We start from the raw sequence: 19,013 nt of genomic DNA on the forward strand, positions 1-19,013 counted from the left end.
TGCAAATGGGTGATAAATTCTGTCTTCCGAATATTAGTAAAAAAACAGCGATACATGAATTCATCAAGGACATAGAGAGTAATAGCAAACGAAATAATATTAATAATCTCACAACGATCAGAAATATCGCGGTTCCAAAATTTGCACAACTTCTGAACACGAAGGATAAAAATGACGTAAGTCAACAAAAATTACTTGGTGCACACAGAGATTTAATAAAATTTTGTAAAGACAATCCGAATGTTCTATTCACACGCGCGGACAAGGGTAATGCTACGGTGGCAATGGAAAGATCTTATTATATTAACAAAATGGAAAACGTTTTAAAAGATGTCAACACTTACACTATTGTTAAAAAAAATCCGTGCAAAAAAATAGAGAACGATTTGAATGATTTGTTGAAGAGATGGCTTAAGGAAGATTATATTTCAAAAAACGAATATTATAAATTACGTTGTAGTGATTCTCTCCTTCCAAAAGCGTATGGATTACCTAAAATCCATAAGGAAAACTATCCAGTTAGAATCATAGTTTCATCGGTTGATACAGCTCTATACTCGCTGGCTTCGTTTTTACAAAACACCTTACGAACTAGCCTACCCAAAGCGAAAAGTCATATTAATAATAGTTTTGATTTGTACAGCATATTGTCTGGTAAAAAGATTGATGAGAATGATAGGATGTTTTCCTTGGATGTGGTGTCTTTGTTTACGAACGTTCCTCTGGATCTTGCGATTGACGGTATTAACGATAGATGGGATCACATTGGAATAAATACTAAAATACCGAAAAACGAATTTTTGGGGGGTATAAAATTCATATTGACTTCTACATATTTTACATTTGATGACATAATTTATAAACAGACGTTTGGGACCCCTATGGGGTCACCGTTATCACCAATTATTGCAGACCTGGTTATGCAAGATCTTGAGGATACAGTTCTCAAAGCGTTGAATTTGGAATGTTTGTTTTATTTTCGTTATGTGGATGACATAATAGTGGCCACCTCTATGACTAATATGACTCAGATTGTGAATAATTTTAACAACTATCATGAAAGATTTAAATTCACGGTCGAACAAGAAGTTAACCATAGCTTGAATTTCTTAGATTTATCACTTAAAATTATTAATAACAAAATATATATAGACTGGTATCAAAAAGAAACCTTCTCAGGAAGGACGTTATCATTTTATTCAAACCACCCATTATGCCACAAAATTGGAATAATATATAACCTTGTAGACAGATGTCTATTGCTATCACGTCCACTATTTTTTAATAAAAATTTGGAGTTAATTATTAATATACTCAGAAGCAATGGTTACCCTCTTGATCTGATTTTTAACAAAATTAATCATCGGATAGAACACATCATATCTAAGGGGAGCATTATAGAGAGACAGGCCAACATAGAAAGAACAAAAAGTATAGGAAATGACTCGGTCAATAAAAAATTCTTTGTCATTCCGTATATAGATGGAATCTCAGAAATGATTGTTTCCTCGGTAAAAAATAAAAATTGTATGGTAGGGTATAGATGTCTCAACAAACTGGATAATATTATTAAAGCGCAGAAAGATAAAACTAAACATCCATGCAATTCGAATGTGGTTTATAAGATCAGTTGCAATAATTGTAATGCATCTTATGTAGGCCAAACAAAGAGGCAATTGCAGACGCGAATAAAAGAACATAAAAATAATATTAGGTTGGACTCAACGAAACATTCAGTAATTTCTGAACACATAATAAATGAACATCATACTTTTAATTGGGACAATGTTAAGATCATGGACAACGAAAATAATTATTATAAAAGACTCATTTCTGAGATGCTACATATCAAGGAACAAAAAAATGGACTAAATTTAAACAAAGATACTGAGTTACTTAGCGAGTCGTATTTTGATATATTGGATATATTAGCGAACAAGAAATAATAATAGGACAAATAGGACATTAACGAGTAAAACATAGATATTAGATCATATATAAACACGCACGCTCTCCGATCAAGTAGAGTTTAAAATGAGCTGTCTTTCTGTATTGTTGGTTTGTTATGTGTCATCCTTAATAACTGTTAATAAGTAGCAAAATTGTCAAGAAGAACGATGATAGGTAAGCATACTACCAATTGTAGGGGATACATATTATAATTTGGACATACGTTGATCGGTAATTTTTTATTAATCGCAGCGCCTACGGAACGGGTTAATTTCTCGCATATTAACGATGAAACTATCCGAGATCTGAACAAAATCAGGGATCATATCGAGGCGAACATTGTTGGACAGGACGGATTGAAACACGCGTTAATTGCTCAAAAACTCTTGATTCTGAATAACTATAATTAAATTTCGATATTATGTGAATTGTAAGAATTTATATTTCAATAATTATACTGAAAAAGACCGCGTGCGGTCGAAACGTTTATAGAATGATTGTAATTTGCGTTAGTTTTAATATAATGACTGTAGTTTTATAATTTATACATGTAATAAATGGTAGTTGACTGAACATCTCGAATATTCAGCTCGATAAGTTGGCCTTATATTTATCACTTTGTTTTTAATATACGAGCGACAATTGTATTAATTTATAAAAATTATTGTATAGCTATCTGTGATATGGAGATGTTCTTGAGGAAAAAATTATTTTTTCCAAAACTGATTTTACCATTTTTTTATTTGTTCCTTTTTAGATCATATAATTTTTGTCTGAAGCATTAAGCATTTTTTCGAAAATGTATTTGTTTTGAAAAATTCAAAGTGAGCAGTTAAAATGAGACATCCTATATAAATATAGATTTAGTGAATCTATCATGATAAGTTACACTGTGTATGCGTGTCAATAATCTTAAACTACAAATTATTTGACTAACAATAAGTATAATTATGATTTTATCATCATAGAGTGGAATATTTGTTACCTCAAGCAAAACTTTATTATTCAAATTTTTCTTAACAAAAAAGTAAAACATCGAAATAAAGAAAGAATGAATTTTAGGGAAGGGATGAACACACAATACATTCATGACATCTGATTAGAATTTCCAGATAACTTTCTTCAAAACATTACAAATATCGGAAAAAGCCATTTTTTTGCATATTACTCTTCAATTATCTTGAAAACTTAACATGCTGGTGAAAATTTGCTTGCAGTATCATTTGCATAGTATTCAAAAATCAGCAAGGACATTTTATCTAGTCTAAAATAACAAAATCTAAAAGTAACAGACTGTTACTTTGTCCCCACTTAGATTTTGTTATTTTAGACTAGGTAAAGTGTCCTTGCTGATTTTTTAATACTGCAAATAATACTGCAAGCAAATTTTCACCAGCATGTTAAGTTTTCAAGATAATTGCCACTGAAAAAAAAATTTTGTTGGATTAACAAAAATTCTGTTCGAAAATGGACGAAACGGAATTCTGGTTGAATCTACCAGAATTCCTTTTAATACAACAAATATCTTGTTTGCACCAACAAACTGATTTGTTGTACAAACAAGATGCTTGTTGCATTAAAAGGAATTCTGGTAGATGCTTGTTGCATTAAAAGGAATTCTGGTAGATTCAACCAGTAATTCCGTTTCGTCCATTTTCGAACAGAATTTTTGTTAATCCAACAAAATTTTTTTTCAGTGTGAAGAGTAATATGCAAAAAAAATGGCTTTTTCCGATATTTGTAATGTTTTGAAGAAAGTTATCTGGAAATTCTGATCTGATGTCATGAATGTATTGTGTGTTCATCCCTTCTAAGTGGGGACAAAGTAACAGTCTGTTACTTTTGTCCCCACTTAGATTTTTGCCACAATTGATCAAATATTTAATGTTATAAAATAAATTAAACTCAAAATAAGCATTAAACTATTTAAGGGAATAGTGACTCATTTATAATAAACAATAAATAAAGGGGTAAACTAAACCAATGCAATATTGAGAAATGAAGAAAACACAAAATACCTACTTTGCGACTGTATTTTTATGGCATCGATGTAATAAACACACAATGTGACAAGGAGATACAAAAGATATTGTATAACCATGGGTAGATTTGTACATGAATGTTTATTGCTTAGTAATCGCGTTTGTTACATTTGTCCCGCGTTACTTTTATCTCTGGTCTTTCCTATTCTTTTGTAAACTAGTGTCACCAATTGTCAAGTGTGTCTGGGCTGTTTTCTTCTTTTTTTTCATGTGGGACCAGAAAGTCGACATATTAATCGTTATTTGATACCATCGAATCTCTTCGCAATCAGGGGAATGATTCGTGACTATACGGTGTGACATTTCGTCACGTGGTTCCCCTCTTTCAATGGTTGGCCAGTCCGTATAGCAAATCGGCAGGGGAGGACGTTATAGATTTCGCATAAAGTAACGTTACATCGCGCATGTGAGTAAATTAGTCGCTTAATCAAACCGTTTAATCAGCGGCATGATCGCGACCACATCTGGCCGAGCTGTTCGCGCCAATTATCTCTCGTCCCTCCACACTTCCGGCACCTTTTCTCCCTCCCCTAAGCGCACAATCGTGTGTACACTGACGTATCTAAAGAGGGGAAGAGTAGAAGTGCGCGAAATATACTATACGGATACAAAATTCTGCTAGCGGAAAAAGTGTAAAATTATCAATGAAAACTATTGAACCTATTCTATATTTTACCTACGAAATGTTTGTCATTTCATGTTTATTTTTTATTGCTTTTATAAAATTAAAAATCCTTTTCAGGGATTAAAATACATTTGTTAAGAAAGGAATGGATGGTCATCTTTGATTTTAAAAAAATTGGAAAATTTACCGACAAGCTGTCAGTTGATATAAATATTTATTTTATATTAAAGTTACATAGTTTGCAAGTGCACAAAATAAACCCATGTGCGCGAAAAAATGACAAGAAACCTTTAAAATTGAGAGGTTTAGAGGTTTAGCTTTAAAAAATAACAAAAAGTCAGATTTACGTAAAATATATACAATATTGAAGTAATAACATAAAAAAGAGCAACAAATAAGTTCTCGGATATTGTACACAAAATTTTTAGTATTATATATATAAAAGCAATAAAAAATAAAAATAAAATTACAAGAATAACATTTTGTCGGTAAAATTTTTACAGACAAAGTCCTCCAGCATCACTTCAACATACATCGTCGATCGAACGAATTTGAAGAGAGATTAAACGAAATTTTTTCTAAATTGTGAATACATTCGAAGATTTTGCTCGTGACGGATTCATGTGGGTTTTGCATTGTTGCGCTAACTTACACGGGCAGGGCAACGAATAATCGCAGTATTGTTGGATCTTAAAACACCGTTAGTTGGTACTAATAATTCTTGTAGAAGGTCTCCCTCGAGATAAAGAAATAAGAAAAAAAATATAGTTTCCCGTTTTGAGAAAAATAACCTAGTTCTAGTTTCCCTAATAGCCGCTCATAGTTTATGATAATGACAAACGGTATATAATATATTTATGTAAAATTTGGCAGATATACATTTGAAAAATAGAGCAGTTTTTTGTTTCGTATATAATATATTTATGTAACATCTGGGATATATTCACTTAAAAAGTAGAGCAGTTTTTTTACGATGTATCCCTCGCGTTTCCGACAAAGAACATAACGGTAAGTTATATATAACGATGTCAATTGTTAAAACCAAGACACACTTTGATCCATATTTTTGGTATTTTTCTTTACGTAATTTTCTTTATGAGCCATTTGTGTTCCTCAATTTTTTTATGTATACAAATCCTATTAGTTTCGCAGTATAAATTATTAATATAATGCATGTATATAAGAAGATATTCAAACTAGCTGCCTTATTTATATCAGTCTTCTCAACGAGAAACTTCTTTTTGTCTCGTACAATGATAAATGAAAAATGGAAAAAAGTCTAAATTTTTTGTTTCATGAACGTGTAAATTATTTATATGCATAATTGTATATAATTTTTTTATTAAATTTTCATAAAGTTAATTGAATGAACGTATACACAATTATTAGTTAAATGTTTTCTTATTTAATAATACCACCTTTGTTATCAATAAATAATTATTTCATTCATAAAATGTTTTGTGAAATTTCACATATAGACTCGATCCAAATAATGCGCAAAATCAATATAATCTCTTCATTATTTCTATTGTAATTTTTGTCAAAATAGAATAGGATAGAATTTCTTCGAAAATGTACGAATGAACGAATCTTGAGAGTTTTACGTTTTTACGATGCTCTTCTCATTTTCAATATTTATTCAAGATCTGTATAGGTCTATTGTTTAGATCTTAATTCTCTAAAGCGTTTTTTATAGTATAACTTATTTTGCTGATTTTATTTTTTCTTCAAGGCTATTTAGATAATCACATGCAGATGTTTGTAATCAAATATTATTTCCGTCATGTGTATCAAAGAATAAATATTATAATATAATTATATATATATATATATATATATATATAGTACATTTTCAAAAATCCCACTTTGAACTGCTGTGAATTATTCGACTGATTGTGAATTACGAATTTTATCAATAAGTTCTTCATGTGCTTTTCATTAATTATTGTAAGTTTTTTGCAAAAATAAGTCATTTTATACTCTTGTTCGTTTGTGTGAGATTTCGTTGATGCTTATAATATTCAAACTGCTCTAACTCCACACCTATTGAAAATTGGACACATGTTAATATGAACTTTTTTACTCAAAATTGTCCATACTACAACCTCCTGAAATATGACCTTTCCTCCTGAAACATCCTGTATATAATATATACATATACATATATAATATATAAATATATATAATATATACATATATATTATATATGTATATATTTCATATTTGTTATAATAAAATTTCTAATTATATCTTTGTTACTATTACCGTAACGTAAAATTAAGCAATAAATCAAGCAACATCCAGTGAGTAGTCCGTTTCGAATGTTCACTATTTGACGATTTTTTTCTGGTAACGTAATTTATTTGCAAATAAAATTTCAAGCAATGCTTCTAAAGGACAAAAGAAAATAAAAGAAATAGAGAAAAAAAGGGTGACTAAGGTTTCACATTTGCACATGGCTATATAATCATTTTGTTATTCTTTGACCAGTTTAAGGGTATAATTTCGGAGATTTATAACTCCATTCATGGAGTTCACATTGTATTCACGAAATAGAGTGATTCTAATAGGTGTTTCTAGACATTAACAGGGGATCCCGCAGATAAATCCCTTTTTAAATATGCCATTATTACAGGAAATGGCAATAAGAAACTTTACAATATTAATAGTCATAAATACACAAAGGTTGACGCAATAAAAAAATCAGTTTTCGAAATATAATAAAATCTCGCATTGGAATTCAACAAATTTAATTCTGATAAGTGATTTAGAATTCACTGAGTAATATTTAATAAAGTAATTTTTTAACATGAATATCTTAAAGAATTTTGTTCATTTTTAGCCCCCCGGGATCCAGTCATTAAAACATAAATAATTTTATAGATAATAGTAGTAGTATTAAAAGAAGTTTTGGATTCAAATCCATGCCAAAAATATAGTTCTCCTCCTATATGATCTCCTAAAAATGTCATTTAGTAGTTTGATAGCTCATCATCAAAGCTATTCAAAATAACAAATACGTCATTGCTGTGTTTAGACAGAATCTGTATACTTTTTGAAAAGTATTTAGCATAGATATCAAATAACTAGCATGATATGGGAAGGGCATCATTTTTATGTCTAAGACATTGGACGTAAAAAGAAATACTTGGAAAAAGTTGAATACAAAAACAAGAATACTGGAAGTCACGTTCAACTATAAAATAAAAAATCATTAGTTTATTTTAAGTGTAAAAGCATCATCTGAGCATAGATAACAAAATACACTAACATTGATAACGTCCTAATTGTGACCGGTGTTTTGAATATTAGTACCTACTTTCAATCCTCTCATGCTCTACAATTTAATTACACGTCTAATTTCTGGGATCTGGGGTCCAGAAACCCCTATAAAAATGGACAAAGTTCTTTGTGCGACACCGGCGATTAAGATAAAATGTTAATCAGTATCTCTTCAATGTATAAAGTCAAAGTTATCAAAAGTGTCGGTGTATAAAAAAACAATAAACAATTAGAAAAAATAACAATAGTAGAGGAATGTCCAAAAAGGTTGCGTCTAGGATCTCGAAAACAACTAAATCCGGTCCTGCCTGCCCATCCAACCGCACCGTTAGTCTATATGTGATGCTATAGTGGTGCACACAGGACCAGTGTCAGGTAGGCTCCACCCCTCGTTCAACGGGATGTAAGCGGAACGAGCGGAGTTCTCGCCAATCAGAGACCATAGAAGCTGGCTAGTGGAGGTGGAGATCCACACACATACACACACATATATACTAGATGCTTTACTTAGCAAGTTCTTAGTCGGGTTTAAAACATTTCGCGTGACTTGTGCGGCTAGACCAGTGTTGTACGAAAGTATCTGGACAAAAGAAGGAATAGGAATATACGTAAATGTACATCACAAGTGCGACTAGTGCTATATATTTGTTTCTTAATTATATATTTCTCGGCAAGAGCATGTAGAGTGATAAGTGTAGATAACGAAGTGAAATATTGCATACACTCCCGTACGCACACGAAAAAATATTTATCCAAATCCGCACATCTAACATAAATACGGTGAGTAAATCTATTTGCAATTCGGGAGCAATTCGTTCCATTGTGAAATGAGTTTGACAAATATCATCTTATATGCCGGCATTCACGTGTCAACGTTCACTTATTTTTTTGCTATAATAATAAATTCTCTCAGCTTCCAACAATTTATGTAAAATTTTGCGGATTCTTCTCACAAATGCTGTCCATAGTCCTTGCTATACTTTGCTATCATCCCTATTTGAAAATTTATTTTATTAGACAGAGGACGATGACAAAGTCCTAGTTCGATATCTTCTGATGTATTAAACTTTGTATACTTTCGATTATAAAATATCACGAGCTAATCAAGTCTAATCTAAAACTTCGTAACGCTGATTTCTATATTCATTCTTTTGTGTACATCATAACTGATTGTGACTTGCTAAACTTGCATGACAGCTAATGAAAAATCTACATGCAGATTCTTTTGCAAAAACCTTGCACTTTGGAGTCAATTGTCCACGGCGTTTACATATTATTTTTTATATAACTTGTCTAGATTAATAGAGACTTGTTATACTTACTTTGAAAATTTTGGCTCTACATACAAGATATTTTACGTAAACTAGTAATATCTCCAAATATTTATTTGAGCACTTTCGTGATACCTATTGTACTTGTATGAGTGATACATCGCGAGATGAAGTGAATTAATTATGCATATCTCCTTCTGTCCCTAAAGTGACGACATGCATTCCACTTACAATAACGACGACTACGAAAACGAGCCAAAAGACGACATAGGCGACGAAGACACGATAGTGGTCGACCTGGTACCGCCGTACGGATACAGCCCACCGTCCAAAATATCGACGTCGCCGGGCGAGAATGGTAAGTTTCATGATATTATAGTATACAGATAGAACGGGTTAAATCGAGTAGAAAAGTCCTTTATCGTTTTGCGATCTTCGCAATGATTAATGAGATAATTGAAGAAGATCGGCCAATCCGCGTTTTGGAAGAAGCGTTCGAATCGTGCGTAAATGCTAGAATTTCACGCGTCCATAAATTAGTAACCTCATATATATCAGGCTGTTTTTTTGCAGTTGAGCTTTTTAATTTTTATTAATTATTGCGAAGATTGCAAAACGGTATAGAGGACTTTCTTACTCGCCACGCGAACCATTCAACTTCAAAAGATGGAGCGACGGCATCGTGTTAGTGTTTATTCGTTATAAAACGATCAGTCGATTTGTATTAAGGATGAACAAGAAATACAATCGGAGACAAAAATGCCACGTTATTCATCTTCTAAAAATCTACATTTTCTAGAAAATTACTATAGTTTAATTTCCTAACTTTCAGCGGTTTCTATAGCATTGACTAAACCGTAATGCTCAATAATCGGAGAAAAAGTCAGAGTTTAAACAAATTATTTTTTTCTAAACGGTTTAATAATAAATGTTATTGTAATTTTGCAACATTAAAGTTTAAAGTTCTTATTATACATGTAAAAAATTTGAAATTGAGATGACACTATTTTTTCGATATTTTAACGTGTAATATAATCGATCATAATAACAAATTTTCATAAGATTGTATGAAAATACATAAAATATAGTGGAAATTTTATAATAATTTATAAATGAGTTAGTGAATTAAATCCAAATGTTGATAGTAGTTTTAATATCAAAGTGGAAACGATCTACATAATTTTTATTTTATTTTATATCATTTTTAAATATCTCCCATATATAATCCTTAACGCACGCAAAAGCTCATTATCAAACATTCTTCTAATTAAAAATAGGCAAAAATTAAATTGTCTCTTGCGCCCAGCGCGAAAAATTAAATCTAATAAAAAATATAAAATTATTTATTTTCGTTTTTAATTTTCGAACTTTTAGAAATTTTAGACGTTAATTGTTGCAGTTTCTCAATAGAATGTAAATTTGAGAAATGGCTATAAATATCAAAGATTTATTTATGACTGACGCATGAGAGCGTTTTACGACAATCTTTTGTTGGAAATCAATTGAAACAGCACACAGCAAGGTCCTTCGATTTTTTTGTCAATTATATGAATTCTTTATATTTTAAGTATTATCTTTTTTATTTATGATTATTTACGATTTATTCAAAAGTCTGTAGAATATTTATTTGTATATTATGATTTAAAATTATAATTCTGATAATTTAATAATATTTTTAAATGTTTTATATATACAAATATGAAAGATAAAATAAAAAAACCTAGTCAATATACAGCTTTTAATTTGCTGATTATTCGTTCAATTTTTTATATTTGCAATATTTTTAATATTTAGAAATGAATGTGTATATAACGATGAATTTAATTTATTGTTCCCTAATTATGTCGCATGATTATCGCGTGTTTCGTTTATACATAAACAATAAAATTGACGCCGAAATTATATCGCTTTAATCAAATCGTTCATCTTGAGATGTTTTGTTTGTATTCTGTGAACCGCAAAAAAGCCGAAAAGAGCTGCGCGAAGAGATCTCATGCCGGAAGAAAAATTACTAGTAGCGCAATAGGCGGACCATGAAACACCTTTTTTTATTGAAACCTTTATGATCTCTGATTCATTTATCCCTAAATACGATCACCCGTTGTTAAATGTCCTCGACGCAGCGATTTTCGTTTTTAGAAAGACATTTGCATGACGTTTCCAAAATAGATACTCAGCTCCTTTGTGGAAACTCGTAATTCTCCGCTCTTCGAAAACTTCCATTCATAGATATATACAAACAAAATGAGACATAAGAAGAAACTGGTACTTATAGAGCTCTTTGATCTCGCATAATTTAGTGTTTTTACCGTATTTACAGATGTTTAAGCTAAACATACAAGGTACAGATGAAGTTAATTGACTTTGCAGAGAAAAGAATTTTATAAAGAGCCTGAAATTATGTATCAAAATGCGAATTATTAATTGCGTGGAGTATATTTTTACATTTTGAATATTTGATTTTACTATTAGATACTATCTATAGATAGATAGATAGATATTTTATTGTTCCCCTAAGGGCTTCAATGCAATATACAATTTTACAATTCTTTTACATATCTAAAAAATATCCAATACAAAATTGAGCAAAAAATAAAATAATAATGAGAAAAAACAAAAGAGAATAAAAACAAAATTAATAAATAAAAAGTGTAAAAGCGCAACATACAGCTCTATAAATTACTTGTCGCCTTACACTCTTTTACATATATTTTCACCGCTTTACAATTTTTAGCAGTTTCTCGCAACTTAGATACTATTTGTATCGTCATTAAATAATATGATCAGTCTTACGATTTTTCTTAAAAGAACAATAAGAAATATTTATGAGATAATTGCAATCTAGCTCTAATTAGTCAGTTTCTTCATTATCAAGATTGTATCATGATAAAAAAAAATTTCAACGTATGTTCGTATGTGTGTTTTATCACAGAATCACCGACTTTGCATAAGGATCAACAGCAGCATCACTTACAATCTAACCATCAGCATCATCAACAGCAGTCACAACAACAACAGACACCAAATCCACCAGTGGATACAGTTCGGCGATACAGAACCGCCTTTACGAGGGAACAATTGAGCCGTTTGGAAAAGGAGTTTAGCAGAGAAAATTATGTGAGCCGACCGAGAAGATGCGAATTGGCTACGCAACTTAGTCTGCCAGAGTCTACGATCAAGGTAGGGAAAGTTAAAAAGAAAATAGAAATATTTTGCTGGAGAAGGTTGTCTTGAACATGATTTCTCAAAAAGTTCTTTCAAAAAATTACAAATTAGTTTTCGCAAATTTTATTATATTTTTTATCGCTGCCAATAATATCATCATTGATTGATGATTCCCGTCATTAATATATATTATCATAATCACATTGATATATTGCGAGTTATCGTCTAGCTTCGCGATTAAAATGAAACTTTGGAAAATTATTTGGGTATGTTTTAGGATCATTTAAAGTTAGTCAGATTTGCTTCAAAATTCCCACGAGCATCAAAATTCGAAATTATCATTGGGGGTTTGATGGAATCTATTATCCAAACTATTTGCTTAAAATGTTGCACATAAATTGCGTATAAATCGTTTTAAAAAATAAATTTGTTATTTATAATTGTTATCTAATCATTAATAAAGTAAAACTATGAAGAAATTGATTTATATAATGATAATAAATAAGTGAAAAAATATAGCAAATCTGTTAAAGGTTGTCTCTGTCCAAACGGATAAGTTTGTGAGAATATTAAGAAACAGATCCATAGAAATACATGCAAATGTAATTATTAATTTGGGCAGTAAAACTAGCTATGAATAATTTAGAGCATGCCTAAATTATTTCCCAACATTTCATTTAAATCGATATTAATCGGAGAATTTAGATTGTAATCATTTTGATCGGAGATGAGTGAATGTGTTTATGTGCAAAGTACGACAAACAATGACTTCATCTATGATCGACGCAATAACGTTTGCCATTAACGCTTTCGTGTTTGATCAAAACCTCGAGAAAGCATTAAAGGAATTCCTTGACTTAATTAACGATTAATAAATTCAATATAATAGACATTTTCAACTTCTTTTCAAACATAATATTATTTTCTTTACAAATGTTTTAAAACTTTTTTACACATATACATACATAATATGCGTATATATATATATATATATATATATATATATATATATTAATTTGTTTATTTCTGAAAAGATAAAAAGAGAATTAAGAAATACTTAGAAAAAAATAAAATATATTAGAGAAGAAATTATGTAATATAACTTATATATTGCAAATAAATTGAATTTATTAATGATTAATTATTAAATATTTATTTGCATTTGTGTATATACGTATATTCTGATATAATTTCTCACGGCTACTGCACTATAAGAGATAGAGACTTCTAACACCAAGCACTTAATAGAAGCAATTAGTGACGTTTTTGTTTGCGAGTCGAGAGCTGCCGGTTATTTCTTGCCGCGGTCAGCTGCGGCCATGTTTGATCGGCGATTATAACCTAAAAAGCGATTCAGCACCGCGGTGGTTCTTATACAGCGCAGTACCGTAAAGTTACTCCCTGAGATCTCTCTCAACGGGCGGTATAGACTAAAATAGGGTAGACTTTTACAATACACACACACACACACACACACACACATGTGCCGAAAAAGTCGCGTTAACCTTTCGGAGATCGTCGCTATATATATGCTTTGTTAGTTACGGCACTGATCTCGGTATCGGAGAGGGAGACCAGTCGATCCGGTCGAGCAAAAGTGTTAAACGGCTCAATTAGCAACTGCCTCGCGACCCACCTCAGACATTAATGGATCTCTTAATTTCTTTCATCTCGCGCGCTGAAGCTCGTCGGCCGTAAAACGCGATGGAGGAGAGCGGGAAATGCTTGGAGGTGTTAAACGACGGTAAACGTCCCGCACGAATTATCGATATAATCGTTCGCCGCCTCCGAGAATTCTTTATTCGCTATTATAAATACGTATCTGAATACTCATTTGAAGGATACGCGATGCGATTCCTCGAAATTCGAGATGAAATACCCTAGCGAAAAATTATTATCTCTATAATTTTGCGCAGAGAAATGTTTTAATATTATTATTTATATTAATAGAATGATAAAATATATATTAACACGAATATATAAATATTTTATAATAATTATTTTAATCTTTTCCAATTGATACATTTATTATTTGTTTAATCCAATCATACTATTTTTTCTTAATTATTATTGTTTAACTAAACAAAAAAATTTTGCCGATTAATTTTTTCATCTCATTCACTGAAATTATTTGTTATAGAATATTTATTCCTTTTTATTTAATGCAATTTATAAATAAGTAATATAAAATCTATATATGATTAAACAAAACAAACTAACTTCTTACATCTCAAAACTGTTTACACTCAAAAGTCTTACAAGATTTCTATTAAATTTTTCTAAAACTTTCTTATTACATAATATTTTGAGACATTCTTTGGAACACAATTTATAAAAATGTAAAAAAATAATGCAGAAATAAATAAATAGATTTATCATAGTTACCATTGTAAATTGAAATTTTTATATACATAATATTTGCACCTTTTATATATTTTGAAATAAAGAATAAGTAATTGTCAGGTTTCTAAAATAATTGAGGTGTAATATGTAAAAAAAATTCCTTTTGCGATATTTGAGATTTTTTTGTGAAAAAGGTTAACACGTTATCTGAAAATTCTGATTAGTTGTCATGAATATATATTGTTTATTCCCTATATAAAATAAATTTCTTTTGATATTTTATTTTTTAACTTATTATACCTATTCTTTATATAAGGAAAGTCTAAAGCCTATTTAAGAATCTTTTTTTCTTTCGTTCCATTTACATTTATATGAATTGTAGTAGTGTTTGTTTTTAAACAAATTGATTCGTTTCTATACTACAGAGCCCCATCATATTTCTCGTGTTTTCGAACGAATGCGCGAATCGCTAATCATGTAGACTTCGTGTTCAGATATGTAATGAAAATGATGGGAAAAACGTAGAGCGTATCTATAAAGTATTAAAGAACAACAATGAAACTGTAAACGTTCAAATAAATCATCATTTGATGCTGCCTATTATTATATTTCTTTGAATTTCACGGACCTATCTTTTTTAATTGTTTTAAAACATACTTTGGACTCACTCTGTATATTTAATTTTTATAATTTGTAATAGATATATTTTTCCCGTAGTTGTCCGTCCAAAAAGTTTCATAATAAAAATTTGTCGCTTTTTTAAATTACAGGTATGGTTTCAAAATCGACGTATGAAAGACAAACGACAACGAATGGCCTTCTCGTGGCCGTTGACGATGGTCTCGGATCCGGCGTTCGCGACATTGATCGCGGCGGCGTCCGGCGCTCTGCCGATCGCGCCCTATCACGGTGCCCTGCCGAGCCTCCCAGCGACGGCGCATCTGGCCCCGTCGGCGACGCCGTACGCGTCCGCGGCCGCGACTTACTACGCTCGTTACTCGCCGTACGGCGGTACCGCCATAAGCGCGCTCCATCGACCGCATCCGCGGGCCGCGATCGCCTCTTACCCGACGCACTCGCCGCACATCCTGTCGCCCCATCCGTCACACGTGCCTCTGCACTTCGGCCTGGGCGTGACCAGCAGCAATGCCTTCTCCCCCGTCAGCAATCCCTCCCCGATCGCATACGGTCCCCCGGCATCGTTGATGACGTCGGAACTCAGCCCGGTGAACTCCGATACGAGTTCCAGCGAGTGCGACTGCGCCGCCGGTAATCAACCGTCTCAGCACGTCATGCACACGCCGCATCACTCGCACCACTCGCGCCACGTGACGTCATCTGGCATCACTGCCGCGGTGCAGTCGATCAGCCTCGGGGGAGCAGCGAGCTCGGAACAGTCGCCGGTGAAGCTGCCACCACAGAACGGTATGAGTGCACCCATTACTACGATACCGATTATTTCCGAGAATCTGTACAATTTGTCGATGACCTCGCCGTTGACGACGTCGACGCCGACGCCGACGTCGACGCCCACGTCGACGACGACGACATCGACGGCGTCGACGAACAAAACCGAGTTGTTCCAACCCTATAAGAAGTAATTGGTTCTTGACTTGTGATATTTTTTTCTTTTCACGCGAAGATTTATACTTAACATTCTCTATCACGCAGAGAAGTTAGGTGTGGAGGAGATGCTTCTATATGGTGCGAGATATTTACTGTTTTACGGGAGAATAGCCTTGATCTTTGTTCGCTTATTGTTAGCTTTCTACGTGATTCATGCGTTTTTGTCTGTATAGATTTTTTTCTAAACAACGCCCGCTGGGTAGTCAATAAACATTTTGAGTTGAGTGTAAAAGAAATGGTTTCTCTGTTAGCATTTTGTGTCCGCTATTGAGTACACGGTGATTCCTATCAACTTTTACTGCCAGTTGCGTAGAGAGATCGAAGTATTTCTCTGGAAGTAATAGAGTAATATAGATGTCATATTCAATGCCTTAACAATTATTAAATGAGTCCTCCCTTTTCGGATCACATTGATGTACAGAATGTTTAATATTTAGATTAAATTTAATAAATTATTATATAATTAATTTCCACTTTAGATCATACGTTTTTTCCTCCGACTTTCTCATCTCTTTATTATTTATTTTAAGACTTATACATGTATATCTCGGGGAGATTTCGATAATTTTTTGGCGATATATGATATGGCAAATTTTATTTACGCTATTATTTTTGATCGGAAATGCATTTACAATTCAGTTTTGTATATACATATACATGCATATACAATGTTTTCTGTTTTTATTTTTGGTAGATTTGTCAAATTTTCTGAGACAAAAATTTGTTCAATTTTTTAAAAATTAAGTTAATAGTGTAATTGAAGATTTATTGGTTTTTTGAAAATATTTAAATTACTTTTAGTTTCTTACAATAAATAATTTATTTTTAATTTCATAATTCAATAACTAATAGATATTTATAATTTATAATTTTTAAAAAATGTTTGAACAAATTTTGCTCCATTGTCAGATCACAGAGAAATGAAGAGAGGGAGATCTAATAAAAGGGAACAAAGGCTATATATGTATATAATTTCTTATAAGTATTGTATATTTGTATATAACATTTATATTAGTTTTATTTTATATGTAACATTAGTTATCTTATTTTTTCTTCATTTTTTTATTTCTTTTGCACAGGTCGCTAAATTATAGTTTTAAATAAGTGTCACATTATATATATTTTCTAAATATTTCATAATTTCTTTTTTTATACCATTAATAATTTTTTATTTCTTTTATCATTAAAAAAAACTTTGTACATTTCTTTTATTTAATTAAAAATTTCTTGTATTTTATGATATAAATAATAATGCTCATAATTCGAAAACGAAAAGCTATCGCGTTTAAGGTTTTCTGCATTAATTTTTATGCGAGAAATAAAAATATCTTATCGCCAGAAAAAGAATTAAAAATACCATAATATTCATCGAGTGGCAGACGTTTACGTGATTTATAACAAAAAAAATTTACATGATTTATAACAAAAAAAGTAAAGTACGTATAATAACGTTCGATAATTGATTTTTGATAAATGTCACATGTTATAAAAAATTATATATTTTTTTAATAAAATGTGACATTTATCAAATTCATTATATCATTTATTATAATACACTTTATATTGACAAAATTGTTTGAGATATGATGAACATCAAATATATTAAGGACGCGTTATCCAATGTTAAATTTCTTTTCCAAAATATAATCAAGGCACTGTATACAAATACACACGATACACTTGCGTTCAATGAATGTTAAGGCATATGACTACGTTACGTCTAGTATAGGATAAAATAGAATGTGTACATAATATAAGAATGGAGAAAAAAGTGATAGAAAAAATAATTGTAGTTCTCATACCGGAAGTTAGATTTTCTTATTAGAAAATACTATATTGAGCAAAATGTAACGTGAATAAGAAATAACAATTACAGATATATATATTTGTATAAATTAATGTATATATTTCATGTATATATGTGTGTATATATTTATATATAGGTATTATATATATATATATGTTGTGTATGTACATATTTCGTATATAGCATTATAAAATAGCTGTATAATAAATAATATAGCGTTATAGAGAAATTGACACAACTGAACACATTGATCGCTAATGTGAAAATATATACATATATACATGTAAGCTTCAAGTAGCTTCAAGTGTGTCAAGTCTATTGTATGCATCTTTAGGATCTGCGTGCCTGGAAACGGTCGAATCTTTATTAAAAAAATTATATGATAGTGCGTATAATGTTTATACTCATTTTAATATGTTTTTTCTGCGCAGATTATATAGCTGCAAATGTATTATTATAGCGTATATACGATAATATATATACGTATATGTAAAATATATGCATATACGTATATACATAAGAGAAATAAATATATGTATGCAAAGTATATGTTGACATTTACAACTACATAGGAGCGAAATTGTTATTCATTATCTGCAGAATACATTTTGCCCAATATTCAGTCAGGTTTAGCGATAGTGATATTTGTATATACTAATTATAAGAACGAAATGAATGAGATGAATAAAATATTATATATATAAATATTACAAAATTTATATTATAATAAACCTATACTCAACCTATAAATTTTATCCCTCTCATATATTTCTCTTTTTCTCCTCATTTCTCTGTCGATCTATATCGAGCAAAATTGTCTCGACAATTTCTTTTTTATATTAAGTGTGCACATAAATTTTAGTGTTTATTCAGCAGGAGAGTAATGTTTAAAATTTTTTTAC

At 31.0% G+C, this 19,013-nt stretch overlaps 1 protein-coding gene across 1 annotated transcript in view; it reads left to right on the forward strand.

The window, feature by feature from the left end:
- eve (segmentation protein even-skipped) overlaps positions 1-16,869 on the forward strand; it is a 36,506-nt gene extending 19,637 nt beyond the window's left edge. Inside the window, exons 2-4 of the mRNA XM_029309970.2 lie at positions 9,380-9,528; positions 12,103-12,350; positions 15,449-16,869. Of these exons, the coding sequence (XP_029165803.1) occupies positions 9,380-9,528; positions 12,103-12,350; positions 15,449-16,279 (1,228 nt within the window). The 3' untranslated portion in view covers positions 16,280-16,869. The remainder of the gene's footprint in view (positions 1-9,379; positions 9,529-12,102; positions 12,351-15,448) is intronic.
- The last annotated feature ends 2,144 nt before the right edge of the window (positions 16,870-19,013 follow it).

The sequence above is a fragment of the Nylanderia fulva genome, unplaced genomic scaffold (assembly GCF_048542155.1).
Source record: "Nylanderia fulva isolate GAGA-0341 unplaced genomic scaffold, ASM4854215v1 Scaffold73, whole genome shotgun sequence".
Taxonomy (NCBI): Eukaryota; Metazoa; Arthropoda; class Insecta; order Hymenoptera; family Formicidae; genus Nylanderia; species Nylanderia fulva.